This window comes from Danio aesculapii, chromosome 5, assembly GCF_903798145.1.
Source record: "Danio aesculapii chromosome 5, fDanAes4.1, whole genome shotgun sequence".
Taxonomy (NCBI): Eukaryota; Metazoa; Chordata; class Actinopteri; order Cypriniformes; family Danionidae; genus Danio; species Danio aesculapii.
In genome coordinates this window covers 25,438,600-25,459,596 of record NC_079439.1, presented here as the reverse complement: position 1 = coordinate 25,459,596, position 20,997 = coordinate 25,438,600, and the positions used below count along the sequence as shown (strand labels likewise).

General features: G+C 42.5%; 1 protein-coding gene across 1 annotated transcript; it reads left to right on the top strand.

The window, feature by feature from the left end:
* The first annotated feature begins 203 nt into the window (after positions 1–203).
* On the top strand, positions 204–19,549 carry si:ch211-114c12.5 (E3 ubiquitin-protein ligase TRIM39). The gene is made up of 11 exons (XM_056457720.1): positions 204–287; positions 1,895–1,949; positions 2,032–2,156; positions 8,585–8,665; positions 11,645–11,755; positions 12,102–12,233; positions 12,640–12,768; positions 13,425–13,476; positions 15,539–15,565; positions 15,664–15,690; positions 15,793–19,549. The coding sequence occupies exons 1-11, from the start codon at positions 207–209 to the stop codon at positions 16,332–16,334; spliced, it is 1,362 nt and encodes a 453-aa protein (XP_056313695.1). The 5' UTR covers positions 204–206; the 3' UTR covers positions 16,335–19,549.
* The last annotated feature ends 1,448 nt before the right edge of the window (positions 19,550–20,997 follow it).

Genomic DNA, 20,997 nt, shown 5'->3' with positions numbered 1-20,997 from the left:
TAAAACAGTACTGCTGGTGTGTTGTTTTATTTAAGTGAAGCACATAAGCATGTGAATCGTCTACATCTGTTTTAATTCCACATGAATAGCAATGCCCTTCCTTCTCCCAGTTAACAGAAGTTTGCACGAGTTGATAGGTGAGATATCGTGTCTATGATAGGGCGGGTTTAGAAATCAAAGGTCACTGTCTAGTCTATAGAGATGACATGATAGGCCGGAATCTGAGTGCTTGTGCGCTGGTTCTGCAGGTCTGCACAACTGAGATCTCTGTTTCCGCAGTGGAGAAGGTAAGGGCTGGAAATGATGTAATATGTATGTATTTAATGTTTTAATGCTTAGACATTGGGAACAGTTTGATTGCTTTCATAAAGAATAAATATGTTTGGGTTTTTAGAACATTTTACTACATCAAAATTGTACAAACCATCTACAGTACATGATTAAAAAACTTTAATAGCAGTCAGAAATTACTGCTTTGGAAAATATTAGGAAATAATCTAAAATCTTTGATTCAGTTCCCAAACAAAATCTGACAAAAATGTTGAACACAATCTGATTCGACTTTTGTCTTTGATTGTTTTCAGGTAACCTTATGCAACAATGTTCCGTTAGTTAATGTTGGTTAATGCATTTACTGATGAACTTAGAATGAACACTACTTAATTATTCAGTTATACAGTATAACTTAGTTATAAGGACTATAGGCTCACACAGAATCTGCACACATAGAAATCTGCAGATTTTTAGCCCATCATGTAGTCTATTTATTTACTTGTGTAAATGTTTTTTAATTAATTTCAGTAATATTATTGACTAATATAAAAATCTTCATAGGATTTATTTACAGTACAGTTTGTACGGTAATATTTTCTGTCTTTTAGTAGATATATCATATGAGAGACTTGCTTTGTTTACCAAATAAAGTGGATCTAATTGGATTTGCACTGTAAACATTATAAATAACTCAATTGAATAACTCAATGTCTTTAGAGTGTAAATAAAAGTTAAAAAGGTGTTTTTTTTATTTAATATATTAAGGTTTTAGTTATGCTACTCCCAAAATCATTCTGCATAAATCCGCAGATGTTTTACAACATTCTTCACAGAAATTGCACAAAATGTCTGCAGATCATGTCTGGCTCTAGTTATGACTACTTTAAAGTTATTTATTATTAACTTATTTAGCTTTAACTTAGTTATACAGTATTTATTAACCATAGTTTAACATTTACTATTGCATTATTAAAACCCAAAGTTGTGCTTAATTAGTTAATGGACTGTGAGTTAACATGAACTAACAATGAACAGCTTTATTTTCATCAACTAATGTTAACAAAGATGAATAAATACTAATTAATGAATATGTTAATGAATACATTAACATGAACTAATGTAACATTATAGTGAAGTGTTACCATTTTATACAGTTTTTGAGCAGAAATTTTTTGGAAAATATAGATTTTATATAATATGAAAATAGTATTTATGTGTAATTTTCATAATTTTAATGTCTTTATTAGGCTTAAAATTATATTTTCAGGCCTTGGCTCAAAAAATTGTTAACACATGGAATAAAACATATTTTATTTTACAATCTTCCAAATGTACTATTTTAAAACTATATTATTGAACTAAAATATACTACTTACATTAAAACAACAAAAAAATTATCATTTCTGACGGAACATAAAGAAACTGATTACTTAAAAACTATTTGTAGCTTAGTTGGTTTGTGTAAGTACATTTGGAATATGTCTGTGTTTTAATCACTTCAACCTGCTAATAATTTGTTGAATTAAATGGCATTTTTTAAACAATAATTATAAATATAACTACTATGTATTTGGAATGTTTCAAACATTTGACGAGCTGACAGTTTTATGCTCTTCTTAAGGCTGAGGTTCTCAAAAGTGCAGCCACTATGAAGAAGAGTATCTTGAAAGCCAACCGTAAGTTCAGAGATTATGATTTCAAAAACGATACATACGATGTCTTTAAAATGTAGAGAGTAAATACGTTTGTGTATCACAGGATATGAGGCGCCTGAAGCCGGTTTGAGTAACTCTATTGGAGCTGTAACCTGGACTCTTCCTGATGAAGGTCTTCAGGCTCACAGCTCAGTTCCCAGCAAGAGCAGCCAGAGCCCCAGACAAAAGGTAAAGATGGATGGATTGATGAATTTCAGTTCCCCTTCGGATGGGGAACTCCAATGCTATGTGGAAACTTCCACTATGGGGATTTCGTCAGAATCCAATCATCTGAAAGAGTATAAAAACGGGCCAATGAAATGCCAATGAGTTGGCAGCGTCAGCGTGCACAGCTGGCGTCAATGACAATCAGTCATGCTATAAAGACGCAGCCAGTGCCATGCTCGACATCCTTCCTTTCGCTTTCAGAGCCTTTCACGAAGCTTCTGAGAGAGTCTTTGAGGGTATCTCCAACCTGTGTCTACAGAGAGAGATCGAGAAGCAGCTTCTCCCGGTCCAGAGCGCGTATACGCAGTGGCAGATGGTCGAGCTGGGTATTTCTCCCTTGCCTGGCGTCCTTTGGGTCCGGTCCTCCAAGAGCGGTTTGTATATAGGAAAAAAGCTTTCCTAAAAGAGCAACACGGTCGTGCAGCGCGTCTTTTTCAAGACGTCACTCCGACCGTGCGTTTCTGGATGCGGTGGTTTCCTATCCCCGGATGATGGGCACGAGCACAGCGTTTCATGTCTGGGGGTCCAGCATGTTAATGCGGTGCTCGCGGGCAGTGCATGCCATCACTGATGTCATGTCTGTTGCGCAGTTAAGATCGCGGCTCGCTCTTGCAAAAGAGCCACCCACCCCAGTTGTCCCCCGCACTGCGGTTGGCACTCGGGCAGATCTGAGGGTTTCAGTGAGAGTAAATCCGCCGCCCCCGGGCCGTGGACCTCTCGCTCCTCCACGCGCTCCATCCAAGCTTCAGGTGAAGAGAAGCGCTCCGTCCTTGGATGGTCGCTCTCTCACCTGATGACACCGGGGGTCAGATGTCCATCGCTGCATCGGAGGATGGGCTGTCATTGTCTGATGAGGATGCGAGCCCGCTCGCTCCCTCCCTCCGGGGAGGAGAGCGCGGCGTTAGCATCTAAAAAGCAGACGTGATGGCCGTGCTTTCTCGGGCTGCTTCGGCCGTGGGTCTGGTGATGGTTTATCCCCCAGCCCCGCGGCCGGACCGACTAGATGGGTGTATGTGGAGGATAAGGAGGCAAGACCTTCAAAGCCTCCCGTCCCCTTCTTCCCGGAAGTGCACAGTAAGCTCACGCTGTCCTGAGGGCACTTTTTTCTGCCCGATCTGCGTGCGCTTCCATCCTCACCATCCTTGGAGGTTGGGCTGTCAAGGTCTGACGAGGATTCGAACCCGCTCGCTCCCTCCGGGACTTTGAGCGCGGCGTCGAATCCAGAAGCAGACTTTGCGGCTGTGCTTCCCCAGGCTGCTTCGGCCGTGGCTCTGGAGATGGTTTATCCCCCAGCTCCGCGGCCGGACCGATTAGAGGGGTGTGATGTGGAGGATGAAGGCGAGACCTTCTAAGCCTCCCCATCCCCTTCTTCCTGGATGGGCACAGTAGGCTCACGCAGTGTGCTGCGTGCGCCTTCCCCCTCACCATGCACGCTATGGCCACCTACCAGCGCAGGCGCTGGCCCGGCTGCGCGAGGATGGTTCTGACCCAGGACTGAGCATGCGCTCCGCACCGCAACCGACTATGCTCTTACAAAAAAAAAAAAAAAAAAAAGTCGGCTGTGTGTGCCCTGGGAAGGACGATGATCACATCCGTGATCCAGGAATGCCACCTCAGGCTAAACCTGGTGATGTGCGTGACGTTGACAAAGTTCGCTTTCTTAACTCACCCATATCCCAGGCTGGCCTGTTCGGCGACACTGGCGGTGAATTCGCCCAGGAATTCACGCCGGTGATAGAGCAGTCGGAGGCGATGGGCGAGGTCTCTATCGGCGGGATTGTATGACCGCTCCCCCCCGCCGAGCCATCCACATCCACTGCTTTTTCGCCGAGGACGCCCGCCCGCAGCTTTGCTTCGCCGCCCCCGCCTGCGCCTCCGGCCACGCGGCTGCGCCGAGCATCGCGCCGGCAACCAGCGTCCCCCGCCCAGGGCGCCGCTAAGTTCGGTAAAACGGACCGCGAAGCGTCCCTGAGGCGGGCCATCTGGGGAGGAGGGAATTTGCTCTTTCCCCGCTGGAGGGCGGGGCACGTTATTTAAAGGCGTAAAAAAAAAAAAAAAAAAAAAAACGCCATCAAAATCCTCAGTGAAAGAGCACTTTTCCCCTCCTCCGGATGTGACAGCCCGAACACTGCCAGTCTGGGACGCTATGCCTTCCAGCTCGCAGGATCGGTGCATTTCGCCAATGGCTCATGGAGCACGAGAGAACGGTCTCCTTTCTCTCCACTCCCAGCCCCTCTCCTGGAGTTTGAGTGCGAGACGAGAACATCTCCTCTCCTGCTCTCCTGTGGGACCCCAGCGCTCCCCGGATGAGCCCACTCACTCCACGCTGCCCCCGCCGCTGGCACGTCAGCGATCGTGCGGGTGGGACCATTTGCGGGGGCTCTGCCTGCCTGGTTAGCGCGGGCCAGCCCATCGCAATGGCTCATCCATACGACCAGACTCGGCTATGCGATTCAGTTCGCTAAACGGCCTCCCAGGTTCACGGGCGACCAGGGTCAGTCCTGCGTCCGCCCTGTCTTGCGAGAGGAGATTGCTGTCCTCCTGGCGAAGGATGCAATCGAGCCGGCCCTCCAGCCGAGATGGAGCGCGGGTTTTACAGCCCGCACTTCATCGTGCCCCAAAAAAAAAAAAAAAAAAAAAAAAAAAGAAAAAGCGGTGGGCTATGGCTAATCCTATATCTGCACATTTTGAACCGCTGCCTTCACAGGCTGCGCTTCGGAATGCTTACGCAGATGCGCATCACGCGATGCGTTCGTCCTCAGGATTGGTTTGCAGCAATAGATCTGAAGGACGCGTATTTTCATATCTCCACACTTCCACGCCACCGGCAGTTTCTGCGGTTTGCGTTTGAAGGTCGAGCGTGGCAATACACGGTCCTCCCCTTCGGGCTCTCTCTGTCTCCGCGAGTTTTCACCAAGCTCGCGGGGGGTGCCCTCGCGCCCCTTCGGCTCGCCGGCATCCGCACGCTCAATTATTTCGATGACTGGCTGATTTTTAGCCCACTCTCGGGAGCAATTGATTATGCACAGAGACAAGGTGCTCCGGCACCTCCGCCCGTTGGGGTTTCAGGTCAACCGAGAAAAGAGCAAGCTCGCCCCCGTGCAGAGCATCTCCTTTCTCGGGTTGGAGCTGGACTCGATCACTATGGAGGCGCGCCTCTCACGAGAGCGCGCCGAGGTAATGCTGAACTGTCTGAGAGAGTTCGACAGGAAAAAAAGTGGTCCCCCTGAAATTATTTCAGAGGCTCCTGGGGCATATGGCATCCGTAGCCGCGGCCACGCCGCTCGGATTGCTCCATATGAGACCACTACAGCATTGGCTTCACGATCGGGTCCCCAGACGCGCATGGCACGCGGGCCCACACCGAGTGACTGTCACTGCGCTGTGTCACCGCACCCGCACCCCCTGGAAAGGACCCCTCCTTCCTACGGGCCAGTGTGCCCCTAGGTCAGGCGTCCAGGCAGGCTGTCGTTTCGGCAGATGCCTCCAGTATGGGGTGGGGGGGCCGTGTGTAGCGGGCATGCTGCTGCGGACCTGTGGAGGGGAACCCAGCTGCATTGGCATATCAACTGCCTAGAGCTGTTGGCAGTGTTTCTCGCTCTGCGCCGCTTTTTACCGGTGCTGAGGGGGCAACACGTGCTGGTCAGGACGGACAGCATGGCCGCGGTAGCGTATTCCATCCGGATGGGGGGTATACGCTCCCGCTGCATGTCTCAGCTCGCTCGCCGTCTGCTCCTCTGGAGTCATACGCGGCTGAAGTCGCTGCTTGCTATTCACACCCCGGATGGGCTCAACCGTGCGGCCAACAGGCTCTCACGGCAGCTCCTTCCCCGGGAGAATGGCGACTCCACCCTGAGTCATGCGTAAGTATGCACTCCCCCCAGTGAGCCTACTCGCGCAGTTTCTGTGCAAGGTCAGGGAGGACGAGGGGCAGGTCTTGCTAGTTGCGCCCCTGGCCCAACCGGACCTGGATATCAGAACTCTCCCTCCTCGCGACGCCCCCCCTGGCGAGTCCCTTTGAGAGAGGACCTACTCTCTCAGGGACAGGGCACCATCTGGCACCCTCGCTTAGTTCTGTGGAACCTCCACGTGGGGTCCATAAGACGCGACGAGGAAGACTTAGGTAACCTACCGGTGGCGGTGGTTAATACCATCACTCAGGCTAGTGCACCCTCTACGAGGCATGCCTACGCCCTGGAGTGGAGTCTATTCACTGAGTGGTGCGCTTCTCGCCGAGAAGACCCCCGATCTTGCCAGATCAGTGTTGTGCTTTCTTTCCTTCAGGACAGGTGGAGCGAAGGCTGTCGCGCTCCACACTGAGGGTTTACGTGGCCACCATCTCCGCTCATCATGATGCGTGGATGGCGGCACCGTGGGGAGGCATAACCTCATCATCCAGTTCCTCAGAGGTGCGAGGCGGATGTTTTCCCCCGCCCCCCTCTCATACCCTCTTGAGATCTCGGGGTAGTGCTACGAGCCTACGTGGGGATCCCTTCGAACCACTCGACTCAGTATCCTTGAGATTTCTGTCCTTGAAGACAGCTCTGCTGGTCGTGTTGGCATCGGTTAAGAGGGTTAGGTACCTGGAGGCATTTTCGGTCAGTGACTCGTGCCTAGAATTCGGGCCGGCCTACTCTCACGTTGTCCTGAGACCCCGGCCCGGCTATGTGCCCAAGGTTCCTACCACGCCGTTTAACAATCAGGTAGTGAGCCTGCAAGCGCTGCCCGCGGAGGAGGCAGACCCAGCCCTTTCATTGTTGTGTCCTGTTCGCGCTTTGCGAATATATGTGGACCACACTCAGAGCCTTAGATCCTCTGACCAGCTCTTTGTCCATTACAGTGGTCGGCAGATGGGAAGTGCCGTATCTAAACAGAGGTTGGCCCACTGGGTAGTGGATGCCATCTCCCTCGCCTTTGGGCCAGGGTGAGCCGTGTCCCCCGGGGGTGAGAGCGCACTCCATTACGGAGCATCGCATCCTCCTGGGCGTTAGCACGCGGCGCCTCTCTGACAGACATTTGTAGAGCTACGGGTTGGGTGACACCCAATACATTTGCAAGGTTACAATCTGCGAGTGGAGCCGGTTTCCTCAAGGGTATTAGGCAACCCTTGGTGATTGAGGAAACGATTCGGTTGAGGTGTCGAAACACGCTTGCTGCGCCACTCTCCCTAACCCGGAGATACGTGCGCTTTTTCAGCTTTGTCAGTTTAGTTCCCCATTCTTTGGCGACCCCTGCAGAGTTCCTCCGAGGCCCCCAGCACCTGACTCAGCGGAGGAGTCAGGTGTTGGCCCGTTACGTTGTCGGCATGCCCGCTGGTCAGCCCGCGTTCTGGGTATAGGTGCCTGCTATGTGTGATCCCCGCTGGCGATCCCATACGTTCACACAGCCACGGTATAGTCCCCCCTTTTTAGGGCAGGCTCGTGTCTTCCCTCCCCGCTAACCATCCTTATGCTAGGACCCCCCCATCTCTGGGCTGGTCCATAGATTGTCACCAGGTCTCCCCTCTGGGTAGCAGGTGAGCTCCGCAGCGTCCTCCCTATCGGGACTGAACGCTTTCCCAACGTACTGTCGTATCAAAACCTTTTTACAGGGTTATTGCGACTCCCCGAAAAATATAACCGTTTCTGAACAGGTAAGTGAGGGCCAGGGGACACGTTGGAAGACTGTGTCTCGGGGCGTTGTAGGTGCGCTTGCTCTACTGCGTGGCACACCCTTCGCCAGGGGCGCAGTAAGGTTCTTTCGTTGTGGCGTTTTCCATAGATTTCCCCATAGTGGAAGTTTCCACATAGCATTGGAGTTCCCCATCCGAAGGGGAACGCTACGGTTACTAAAGTAACCCTTCGTTCCCCGAGGGGGGGAACGGAAATGCTATGTTCCTTCGCCACAACGATTGTCCCTTAGCTGTTGAGCGTGAAAGTCTCTTCAGCTAGAAAAGGATGTCGAGCATGGCACTGGCTGCGTCTTTATAGCATGACTGATTGTCATTGACGCCAGCTGTGCACGCTGACGCTGCCAACTCATTGGCATTTCATTGGCCCGTTTTTATACTCTTTCAGATGATTGGATTCTGACGAAATCCCCATAGTGGAAGTTTCCACATAGCATTTCCGTTCCCCCCCTCGGGGAACGAAGGGTTACTTTAGTAACCGTAGCGTTATTGTTTGAACATACAGATAGATAGATAGATAGATAGATAGATAGATAGATAGATAGATAGATAGATAGATAGATAGATAGATAGATAGATAGATAGATAGATAGATAGACAGATAGACAGACAGATAGACAGACAGACAGACTTCAGTCATTGTTTAAACGTACGGATGGGTGGATGGATGAATGAATGGATGGATGGACAGATAGACTTCAGTTAATCTATTGTGTTGCAGGATTTGAAAGATCTCCGCAGCCTGCAGGAATGTGTGAAGTTCATCACTCAGTGGAAACAGCAGGTCGACCAAGTCTGCAAGGTAATGTGCCATTTATATACAATGAATTGATTTTTTAAAAGTTACACTGTAAAAACTTACAAGGTTGCTTTAAATGTTTACATTGAAAAATATCTACTTCAGCATAAAACAGAAAAAAATACATCTTTAAAATCTCAAACAAACTTGGAACAAGTTAAAGTTGAGTAAATGATGGCGGAATTTTCACTTATGGGTGAACTATCCCTTTAAAGGTCCCATGAAGTGCGCGGTGAAAGACGCGGTGGCGCAGTAGGTAGTGCTGTCGCCTCACAGCAAGAAGGTCGCTGGTTCGAGCCTCGGCTGGGTCAGTTGGCATTTCTGTTTGCATGTTCTCCCCGTGTTCGTGTGGGTTTCCTCTGGGTGCTCCGGTTTCCCCCACAAGTCCAAAGACATGCGCTTTAGGTAAATTGGGTAAGCTAAAATAGTCCATAGTGTATGTGTGTGAATGAGAGTGTATGGGTGTTTCCCAGTGATGGGTTGCAGCTGGAAGGGCATCCGCCGCGTAAAAAATATGCTGGATAAGTTGGCGGTTCATTCCGCTGTGGTGACCCCTGATTAATAAAGGAACTAAGCCCAAAAGAAAATAAATGAATGAATGAATTGTCCCTGTTTTGAAGCACGCTAACTAATAGACATCCTTAAAACTAACAGACTGAAACTAACATCTAAAAATGTTTTATTTTATTTCATGGGTCATTTTAAACAGTATTGTGGTTTCATTCCTGAATGAATCAATGTGATTGATTAAATCAGGTAAATGACTGAAGGAGTGACTTGTTGCCTTGTATAAATGTAAATGTTGGATTGGATCAGTGGCGCTGCATAGTCTGAGGGCCTCGGGATGAGTATCCCCAGGTGGAAGTAGAGAATAAAGAGAATAATTAGCGTAGCTGCTGTTAATAGTGTATTTAAACGAGATGCAAAAACCTGCATGGAGCACATTCATGTATCATACCGCTAAGTAATGCAATGAGTGCTTAACTAAAAAGATTTAATCTAATTTAATTTAAGGTTTTTAATCTAGTTTTGAACTGCGAGAGTGTGTCTGAGCCTCGGACATTATCAGGAAGGCTATTCCAGAGTTTAGGAGCCATAAAGGAGAAGGCTCGACCTCCTTTACTTGACTTTGCTATTTTATTGGTAGCGAGACAGAAGGTTGGTTAGATAAACAGGAGCTAGATTATTTAAAGCTTTATAGGTAAGAAGTAGCATTTTAAATTCAATACAAAACTTAACAGGCAGCCAGTGTAAGGAGGATAAAATTGGGGTGATATGATCAAATTTTCTACACCTGGGGTGTGTTTCCCAAAACCATCGTTAGCCAACTAAGATCGCAAGTTCCGTTGTTACAAACATAGTTTGTTGATTTGCCGTTTCCCAAATCCGTCGCTCCAACGAACATTCGCAATGCGTCACAAATTTTAGCACTTCAAACGACACCTCTGGAGCTGTCGTTAGAAACATAGTTCCTGACTGTGTTGTATTCCCACTTATCCCCCCCTATGCCCTATTCATTTAGAACATTCTAACGTTCAAAGTTGGAATTATTAAAAATAAAAAAGCATTAAAGTCATCTCTCTTAGGTGTAATTTGCTTTCAAACTATTTGTACAGTTCAGTTTTCGCGATCTTCATGTTTATAATTGTGCTCCCTTCGCAGTGCACTTTGAAAACATTGATGTCATTTTGAACACAGCCTTATGGCGAAAACTATAGGTGACCTATTATTTAAAAGCGGCATTTATGTTACGTCTCCAAAGCTTGTGAAAACAAAAAGTATACGTTAATTGTTTTAATTTTTAGTAGGTTATTTATTAAGTATCTGTACTGTATATGACATGAGCCTGTTGGTTAGAACTTTCTGCAGTGGTTTACATGTGTCAACTTGTAAAAGTAGACTTTTCTAAAAAATTATAATAAATAAACAATATCCTACTTAATAATAATAATAATAATAATAATAATTAATATTATTATTAAAGTATGATTTTTTCCATTTCTAATAAATAATAATTATTATATTTCATTTTATAATAAATAGCCTCATTATTTATTTATTTCTTTATTTATTTATATGATTTATATGATATTAGAATACGTGTTAGCTTTTGTAAGTGATATGTTTTAGAATAGAATATGTAATGTTCAACTTCTCAATAATATTAGTAAAGCAAACATGGGCCCTATATGTGCCATTTACATATCTTTCAGTTAATATGGAAAGCAGGTGCATGTTTTTACCAAATCTAACATTGCATTTTATTTTAAATGTGTGTGCGTGTAAAACAATATAATTTGCACAAAGAAATTATGGGTTTTTCTCTAAAGAAGTAGTTACTCCACCCAGTTTAGAGCATCATTATGGGCGTTTTACGTTATAACTAACATGGTTCAAGCGATGGATCTGCGACAGAGAACTATGTGTTTTGGGAAACACTCGTTACTACATGATTCTTTTCCCAAACAATGCATCCCAAACAATGCATATCACTACTATGATAGTTCAGCTGTGAGTCACATCGTTGTTTGGGAAACGCACCCCAGGTAAGAGTTCTAGCAGCTGCATTTTGTACTAGCTGAAGTTTGTTAATAGAGGATGCTGGGCAGCCAGCAAACAGAGCATTACAGTAATCCAGCCAAGAAGTCATAAAAGCATGGACTAGCTTTTCTGCATCTGAGATGGATAGCATACTTTGTAACTTAGCGAGTTTTTGTGACATGGGATATATGATGTTCAAAAGTTAAATTGCTGTCTAATACGACACCCAGATCTTTTATAGTAGAGCTAACGCTAACTTTGTTTCCCTCTAGTTGTAGGTCGAGTTGTTGAGATCTGCTGTGTACAGGATTACTACAGGCAATTTGACACTTACATGTTGCACTGCTGACTACACTGAATTTTCAGTTTGTGATGTGTGAACTGACCCTTCAATGTCTAAACTGTCACAATAAATACTGACTACTTAAATGTGTTTTCTAGCCTGGTGCCAATGCAGATGAAGGCCCAAGTGTGCATGCAGAGCCACGCAGTCTGGAGCAATGCCGCAAACTCATCCTTGAGTGGGCACAGGAGCTCAAGAAGGTGGACAGTGTGAGTGCATGACTTAAGAGACATTTTGACATATCTTGCGTCGCTATTCGCATACTTATACTACGGCCTTAAAGTATGTACTTTTTTGTGAAGGAAAAATAAATACTTTTGAGTGTGTAACAGAAGAGGATGCAAAAATCTAAAAAAAAAAAAATCTTTTTTGTGTGAACTATCCCTTAAAAAATACACCAGAAACCTAAAAGTTCACTGATCTCTCTTAGCAGTCAATATAAATTTCCCATGCACTTTAAAAGACACCAAACATCTGTAAGCAAACAAACATCATGCACTGATTTCATTAAGGTTATTGCATATAATAATTAGTTTATTTTTCTCCTACCTCTAGTTGTTTAGTGAGGGTACATGGAGACAAGAAAGAGACACCTCCTGGGAGCAGAAAGAGAGCCAGGATGATTCTGCCAAGCATATGGAGCAGAAGATCATGGAATGGGCTAAAGAGCTGCAGGCCGTGTCAGAGGTGCGAACACTGGCTTCGACACATAAACATAATTGATAATGTGTGTGTATTAGACATGGGCCGGTTTAGGATTCTAATCTTATGATAACCTTGGATAAAATTTACAGTTTCACAGTATTGTGACGACAGCTCTATGTTCTTTTTAAATGTCTGAGTAAAAAAACAAAAACAAAGAAATCTAATTTGAACACAATATATTTTATTTTGAGAACCATTTAAAAGTATTTTGTAGCAGTAAACAAGTCCGGCTAAATAATTCAATTGCCGTCTTTATAAGTTTCAAAAACACAGATTTCATTGCCATTTAAAACGACATTGTTGGATACTGTTGTCCTAAAAAACTTGAAAACGGTTATCGTCCCATGCCTAATGTGTATAAAGTGTGTATATTTATACCTGTGTGCAGCGCTGTGGTGTGATGAGACAAGAATTGGCCCAATTTCTCAAGCAGCTGGAACTGAAGAAGAGGAAAATCTTGACTCTGTTGCCATTTCTGGAGTTCATAACTTGGTCTCTGCTGAAGCAGGACAGCCAGGTATGAAACAACAACATCTAGCTGGAGTCCATAGTTTACAACCATAAACTGAATCAACCATTTTATCAGGAGATATTATTATCGTTGCTTATGTAAACAGTTTAGCTGAGTTTATGGACAGCTACAACACAGAACTTTCTTTTTGCTCTAGTGATATCCAAGATGGTTATTCTCCAGTGGTTATTCTATAATAATTGGTGCTTTGGGACGTGTTTTGGGGATACTCTTTACCAGTTATCAGTTTTACTCATTAGAAAGAAGTTGCTGAGACAGTTATTAATGAATTAGGTAATCATTAACATCATGTCATGATAAAAACTGTTTTAAAGATTTAAATACTGATTTAAATATTTAATAATAATAAAAAAACTATAATTTTCCAGTACAGAGTTGGAAGGGCATCCGCTGTGTAAAACATATGTTGGAATAGTTGATACCCACTCCTTCAATACGAAAGTATCATTTTATACTATAATAAATGTATTGCCATTTAATCATTTAAGCTGTAGATATCACTCACTGACTTTTTTTTGGCTTACATATTTTTCAGTGGTCGCCACAGTGAAAAGAACCACCAATTACTCTGGCACTTTTTATAACTGGATAGCCGTAGATTTATTTTTGAAATAATGTGTGTATTTTTATGTGTGTTTAAGGGTGTCGTTCCACAGTTATGGCTCCTCAGCAAACATCGAACATGGAAAACAGGTGAATCTTTTTCATCCATCAATAGATTGAAATACACATTGGGCAAATAAGATTAAATTTACATTATTTTTTAAAGTAATCATTTACACTCAGAACCTTATGACCGGTCACAGTGTTCTTGATCATTTCCTTATAAGGCTACACATAAAAGTCTGGGTACAGATAAGGCAGTCATCATATTCATTCTCGTAATCATTGTGTGCAGCAGAAATAAAGATTTAGTGACTCTGACAAAGACCAAATTCATTTGGAAAGGAGAATAGCCCATGGTTTCTCTGAAACGGCAAGGTTTGTGAATTATTTCCAGTCAGCATGGGTGAGAATTACCTTCTGTGATTAAAGGAGCTGTGTGTTGGGGGCCCAAGGCTCAGCACAGGAAACAATGGCAGTCCTGACACATCCAACCCAACAGAAGATCTGCTAAAAAGTCACACTAATTTAATTGAATGTTATGGGAAGAACATAGCATAGCTCCTTTCACAGTTGTAAAACTATCAAAACTGCCAATCATGGCCACTAACAAAAGTGTCTATAATGACCATGTCACAGTCAAATTTAGGGTGCTTTCACATCTGTGGTTCGGTTCACTTGGTCCAGACCAAGGACAACAACTGATACATTGTAGCATTTTTCTGCCGTTTTTGGGTCCTTTTCACACCATACTGATTGCTTTGGTTAGAACCAGTTGAAAAGAACCAAAATGCAGTCATGTGACAAAATCCACATCACTCATTGGCCAGATGTTATTGAACGTATTTCCTGAACTGCTTTTCAATTGGTCAGAATTCACGTTTGTGCAAATGACAATGGAACTCCCGCAAGTAAACAAACCAGCAGACACAACATTTTACTTTTTACTATGGAGGGACGACTGCACTGGCTGATTGTATCCCTGGTCATAGTATACTATATAGGTTGTATACATCACTTTAGACAAACTGTACATTTTGAGAATGAAGCGCGGCTGGAAAACAATGTTTTAATGCATTGCAAACTGCGCATCCCACGTCACTTTAAGAGGAGGCGTGAATTAATTTAGCTAAACTGCGACATGGTCATCTTCCAGAGATATTACCAACTATACAACAGATAATGTTTTTCCCTCTCTCACGCTCTGTTTAAAGTTGCTGGTAAAGCGCTGTCAACAAATATTTTCCCTCCACATTCCATAATGCACAGCGCATTGGACTACAGCAGCTGGATTAATCCAAAAAGCACAGTACCTTTTGTGGTTGGGTCTGTTCTAGTTCAGATCATGTTCTCACCACAAACAAACTGCTCCAGGGTTTTTTTAAAAGCGTATCGAGACCACCTCTTTAAAGAGGTCTTGTTTTGCTTTTTGGCCTGCTTTTGGTGCACACTCTAGTGTGATTGCTACATTCACAGCTTCCCAAACGAACACACCAAGAGGGAAAACGAACTCTAGCACGATTCAACCAAACTAAATAAGTCAGGTGTGAAAACACCCTTAGACCTTGGAGCAATGGTAGGTGATCACCAAGTCAATGAGTCTGTCCTTGTGCACAGTTTATATAGGGAAGTGATGGGACCTGGATGAACTGCAGTGTTCTGCTGAGAATACCTGGTCGTGTGGACATATATTTGACAAATTGTTATATACAAGGAACATGCATCAATGACAATAGTTTCACTGGTGGAAGTGTCAGCATAACAAACTTTCAGCAGGATAAAGAGCTTGGCCAGACAGCACATATTGTTAAAGAATGGTTTGAAGAACTTGATGAACAATTCAAGGTGTTTGCTCTGGCCTCCAAATTCCCCAGATCTCAATTTAAATGAGCATCTGTGGGATGTTCTGGATGAACATCCTCAACCCACAGCACCTCCACCTCCCTACATACAGGACTTGAAGGATCTCAGTGGCAAATTCCATGGGACACATTCAGTGGTGGTCCATGCCTCTGAGAATCGGCACAGATTTGGCAAGCACTAACACCTAACTACACTAGTGGTCATAACAATGTAATATTAGTGTAAATGATAATGTGATTTTTACAGTATTCATACTTTTTAATTCAGTACGCATTATTTGTTTTGACAGAGACGCCAAAGTACATTCCAAACTCAGGTACTGATTATGTTCATTGCATAACATGGTAAACATCTAAATTATAATTATGTTAATCATATCACTGCGGTAATAATGTTTATTACTGTTTTCCATAGTGTGGAGATGGATCTGCAGTGCTTCAGGTATTATTGACTCAGCTATTTACTGTGTGATTTACCTACCAGTTAGTTTTGGATTAAGCTTAACCTTCACACTTGTTTAATTTCAACACATGCTCTGTTCAGTGAACATCACACTGGACCCAATGACTAACCACCCATGGTTACAGCTCTCGGATGATAAGAAAAAGGTACAGGAAGCTCTGAGTGAAACTGAAGTGTCGTTCAGCAAGCAGCGCTTCGACAGCTGGCCGTGTGTTCTGGGCTGGGAAGGGCTCACCTCCGGTCGCTACTATTGGGAAGTAGAAATTGCCAACAATGGCTACTGGCGTATCGGAGTGACCACTGCCTCCTCTAAAAGGCAAGGCAGGAGCCCTATGACCCCCTCTGAGGGATTCTGGACAATATGGAAAAGCACACGGCAGTTTTATGCATGCACCAAGCCGGAGACAGAGCTGCCCCTGCCACTTGTTCCTAAGAAGCTGGGAATCTACCTGGACTACGAGGAAGGACAGGTGTCTTTCTACAACGTAGAGACACGCACTCATATCTTCACATTTACAGCAAATTTCCGTGAAACATTGTATCCACTTTTTGCACCGTTGGATGGACGCACACTTATCACACTGTCCTCCACAGAGGTCAATCCAGAAACGGCTTCTCTCTAAATATACCATCTCTTAAACTTGACTCCTGTCCTCATAAGGAGCTGATAAGCGCAAGTTTGATAAGCACATGTGCACTGCCTTTTGAGGTTTACTTTCAAGTAAAACAGGATCTAATCAGGATCTAAGCAGATAAGACATTCAGGAGAAAATAGCTGTTTCAATTCACTAACTTTTATGCGCCAGTGCTTCCCACACATAAACTTTGCTTGGGCGGGCCGCCGAGGTATATTAACGGCAACCCAAGTATATTTAGTGACACTTTTTTGGGGGGATTTTTATCATTTAACACTTTTTTTGTGTCCACCCAACAAAACCAAACATCCGCGATTGATTTAGTGGAAAATTTTCTCTCCTTTATCAGTTTTTTACTGCGCAATATCTGTCAACACTCCAACAGAAGCCTCACGTGCTCTGCAGACCCACAGAGGCAAACCTTTTTTTGATTTTGATGTTTCTAAATCTGCTTAAATGTCTTAAATGCTTTAAAACCTCATCGCCACTTCAAGTTCTAATCAGTATCAAACCTTTAACTTAATAAACAGTTGTAGTTAAATCAAGTCAATGAAGCACAATCATGCAACAGAATTCAGATATGCTCGATAGAAACAAGCTTAGAATAATAAATTACGTGGTTGTTTTCAGCAACAGGCTTCAGGATTAAACTTGTCTTTCTCCAATCAGGAGTACGTAAACTTACATTTTCCTATTTTGCCGTCTGTTTAGCTCTATGGTTTTGTTACATTTGGAGAGCATCACATCACCTTCCCGCGTTTGTTGCAAATTACATGACATTACCCGGATGGTGAAGCTTGGCCGGATGCGCCCCGGCCCGAACCAATCACATGGATCGAGCACGCCGTTGTTAATATTAGGAGGAAAATAATTACATTTATGCTGTTTTGGAGTCAAACACTTTGGACAACACTTGAGCAAAACTTAAGACCTCGTAAAAACGGGATTAAGACTTTTAGTACTTTTTAAGACCCTGCGGACACCCCGTAAAAACTCAGAGAGGATGAAATATCGAGGGAGGATGAATTCTAAATTGGTTGCAAAATATTTGTACAGCATTAGAAATGAGTAATCAACTCATTTGCCTCATTTAAATAATCTACACATTTTGTTCTTGTAATTATTATACATTTTAGAGATCTAGTCTGTTTTTATTCCTTTTTTCTCGCATTTATTTCTCATTTGCTGTATATTTGATTAATTTGATGACGTCAATATATAACATCTTATACATCTGAAATGCTTGCCAATACTGTACAAAATGTCATGCCAATAACGCAACCTTAACTTGAATGCAAGAGCGAGCTGCAGATTTGACCGGTCAGTGGGTGCACATGTGGTTCTGAAATACTATAACAGAATAAGAGAAATAGTGGATTTCTATTTCTTTATTTAATAGTAGTTTTACTTTCACCCACTGATAAGATACAGTTTATAATTGTTTATTAATAAACAAAAATATTAAAAATCAAATTACGTTCTGTTTGTCGCCTATAGTTAACTGTTTATGTGAAAAAGGGTTTCAATCCAGCTACCACAGCAAGTATATTTCAAATCTGTGTGAAGCACTGTGCGCATTTTGGAATATCGCAGATCGAATATCGCATATATTCAATACTTGAACTGAAAAAAGTGCATGAACTGAGTAGGATTTTATTCTACAAAACAAAACTTCACAAACTACAATATAAACACATTTAACAAATAAAGTATGCAAAAAAATCTTTTAAAACAGGTTATTTTAACAGATTACGAGATGACAAAAGTGAACGTGATGAGACAGCGTTAATGGACAAACTATGACCGACCACATTAACATCTGAAATGCTCATTCTAAAAATTCCTCAGCCAAAGTCTGGTCATCACAGTTCAGCATTATTACCTACCACAATTGTCTTTTCAGAAGCTTTTCATACTCATCTTGAGGCATGAGTCATTTATTGAAGAAAAAGGCCTACAGTGGCTCCTCCTACCAAAATCTTTAAAAAAAAAAATTTGTCAGGAAGCGACTACTTTATTCTCTTTGACACATTGGAAATGGAAATGGTTTACAAATGTTTTATGCAATACAGCTTTTCTGCATATAAATTTAATCTGCTTCTTTGATTGAAACGAACCAATCACAATTATCATTTTACCTGAACAATACGATCACAATTTCCAGCCAGGGAGATCCTGTTTTGATCCTGTTTGTTTCTCTCTTAACTCTTGAAATTGCTGAAGTTTGTCACACATTGTCTAATGGCCCTGATTTCTATGTACAACAGTTCTGTTAATTTTGGGCATTGTGCTGACAATGTACAGGTCAATTGGTTCTTATGTAGCATGCTTGACAATGATTTGATTAATCAAAGCTTGTTGATGTTGTTTTTGCTTTACGGTTTGCATCTGATTTATTTGTAACGTTTTAAAGTCAATACATAAAAACAAATGTAGCTCATCTGACTAAGAAATTAATAATACAAATTTGCTTCTCTGAGCACTAACTAGTTATCACTTCCATAAACAGCAGATTTAAGGACTTTCTAAAGCACCATTTACTTTAAATCCAGCACCTTTACTTCATACCCCAGCATATGTAGCGCCATGAAAGTCCTTACTGTACGTAACATTCCACTTTATATTTACATTTAAAATATCATAGTAATGATAAACAGTCATGTTTAATGAACTTTAATACAAGTAGTTTAATTAAATAATTGTAATATTCAAATACGGTCTCTGAAATATTGATCAAATGTGCCTTAGTTGTATCTTAGTTCTTGTGCAAGATAAAAATTTAAGATTTTTAAATGAGGAATTTCTCTTTTTCTGTTCAGTTTCTCAAAGCAGAACAGTGCAGTTGTTGAAATAACACCAGAAACTTTCCATGAACCTACATTTGTTTTAAAAAGGACTTTCCAGGCCAATATCATGTTTGTAATTCAAGCACTTTCAAGAAGCGTAGGGAACAGTTCCTTTGTATAATTAGCAGTTCTTGTGTGTACTGTCTTTTGTTGAATCAGCAAATGCCTCATTAGTTAGTCACTTTGGACAAAAGCATCTGCTAAATATATATGTAAGCACCAATTGTGGGAACTACACCTATACAATTGTGTAATGTGAGAGACTTGGAGCCATTGTATTTTATTATTAAATATTATTGATATTAAATTTGCTGCTTGCAGTGTCAGCAATGTATACTTTGAAAAGCATCTACAAAAACACACCAATCAAGACAATGTGATTATCTACAAGCTCCAAACAGAAAGCTGTAGAAACATTTGCTTTCATTAATCCTACATGCATTGTGATTTGTTGTTAATTATCTTTAATATTTAAAGAGCTCCATTATGGTTTAAAAAAAATGATTACCTTCCATGTGTGTAACAGCACTAAGTGAAGGTAAACATCCAGCTCAGGGTTAAATCTGAAAGTGCAGCATGTTTAAAATAATTGATTCTTTAACGAAATAGTCGACTCAGAGTCGTATAAACGAATCGTGTTGGGTTTGGATCTTTTGCCTGAACTGACGTTGACACGTTACCAAATAGGAGGTGCCAGTTCCAGTAAAAACGTGAATGCGCTTTTCTCTTCAGACACTAGCGGAGCACGGGACTGATCATGACATTAAGATGACAAATAATGACAGAGATTCGGCTGCAGGGAATAAACGGTTAAAGTTCATTTTCACAACAACACCACAGTATAGCCAACCTAGTGCGGTGTTTGTGTCTGTCATTTTTCTGATACAATAACCTACGCTGCAGCATGGGATTCTCTGGCAGTTTTTTATTAAAGTAAGGAGCAGCAGAGATTATGTATGGGACATTGTCAGGGACTTTGTCTGTTATGGTTGCTTTTCATAAGTACCCATTTTTTCTTCCTTCGGATCATAACATGCAAGTATAATTTAAATTGTTGCAGTTTGTGTAGTTTGCAAATTATGTAATTAAGTTGTAATCGCTCTGCGCAGCTTGTAATCACATATCTGTTATAGATCAGTGCTTGTGCTGTATCTCTCAGGTTAAATCGGTATGGGGCTATTTTACATATTACGTCTAAAACCATGTTGAAAACGTGACGCTTGCTGCTTCCTTTACAGATTTAAATGTTTCTAAATTCACGATCCTCTGGCGTGTCCATCAGCTGGCCACCATCAGCTGTTCATACATGTGCAGTGCAGTCCATTTCCAAGATAGTTCAACTTTTGCCAGTGTGTGGATTAATACTGTGTTAATAATGTGTGTCATTGTTTTTACTTAGGGTTAGGAGTAGAGTAACAAGCTGTTGTTTAACTGCATTGCTTTATTGCATTCCTGTGTGCTACTTCATAGCTGTCATGGGTGTTTCTCTCGGCCTCGCACTGAACCCTGTCGACCAATCACAACAGACTGGGTCATCAGACCAATCAGTGCAGATTAACTTCACACAAAGGTATGGGAATCTCTAAACGAATCATATGGGAGTCGCTGGGATAATTAGGTAAAAATAAATGCAGATTATAAGACAATGAAAGTGTGTTTGACCTTGCATGCATATCAGCCTGTTGTTGGAGACCCCCAAAATCAAATAATGACCTTTTATAATGCATAATAGAGGCTCTTTAAGTGATATAAAATATTACTGCTCTTTAAATCACGACCGACCCCCCCAAAAAAGAATTCAAGAA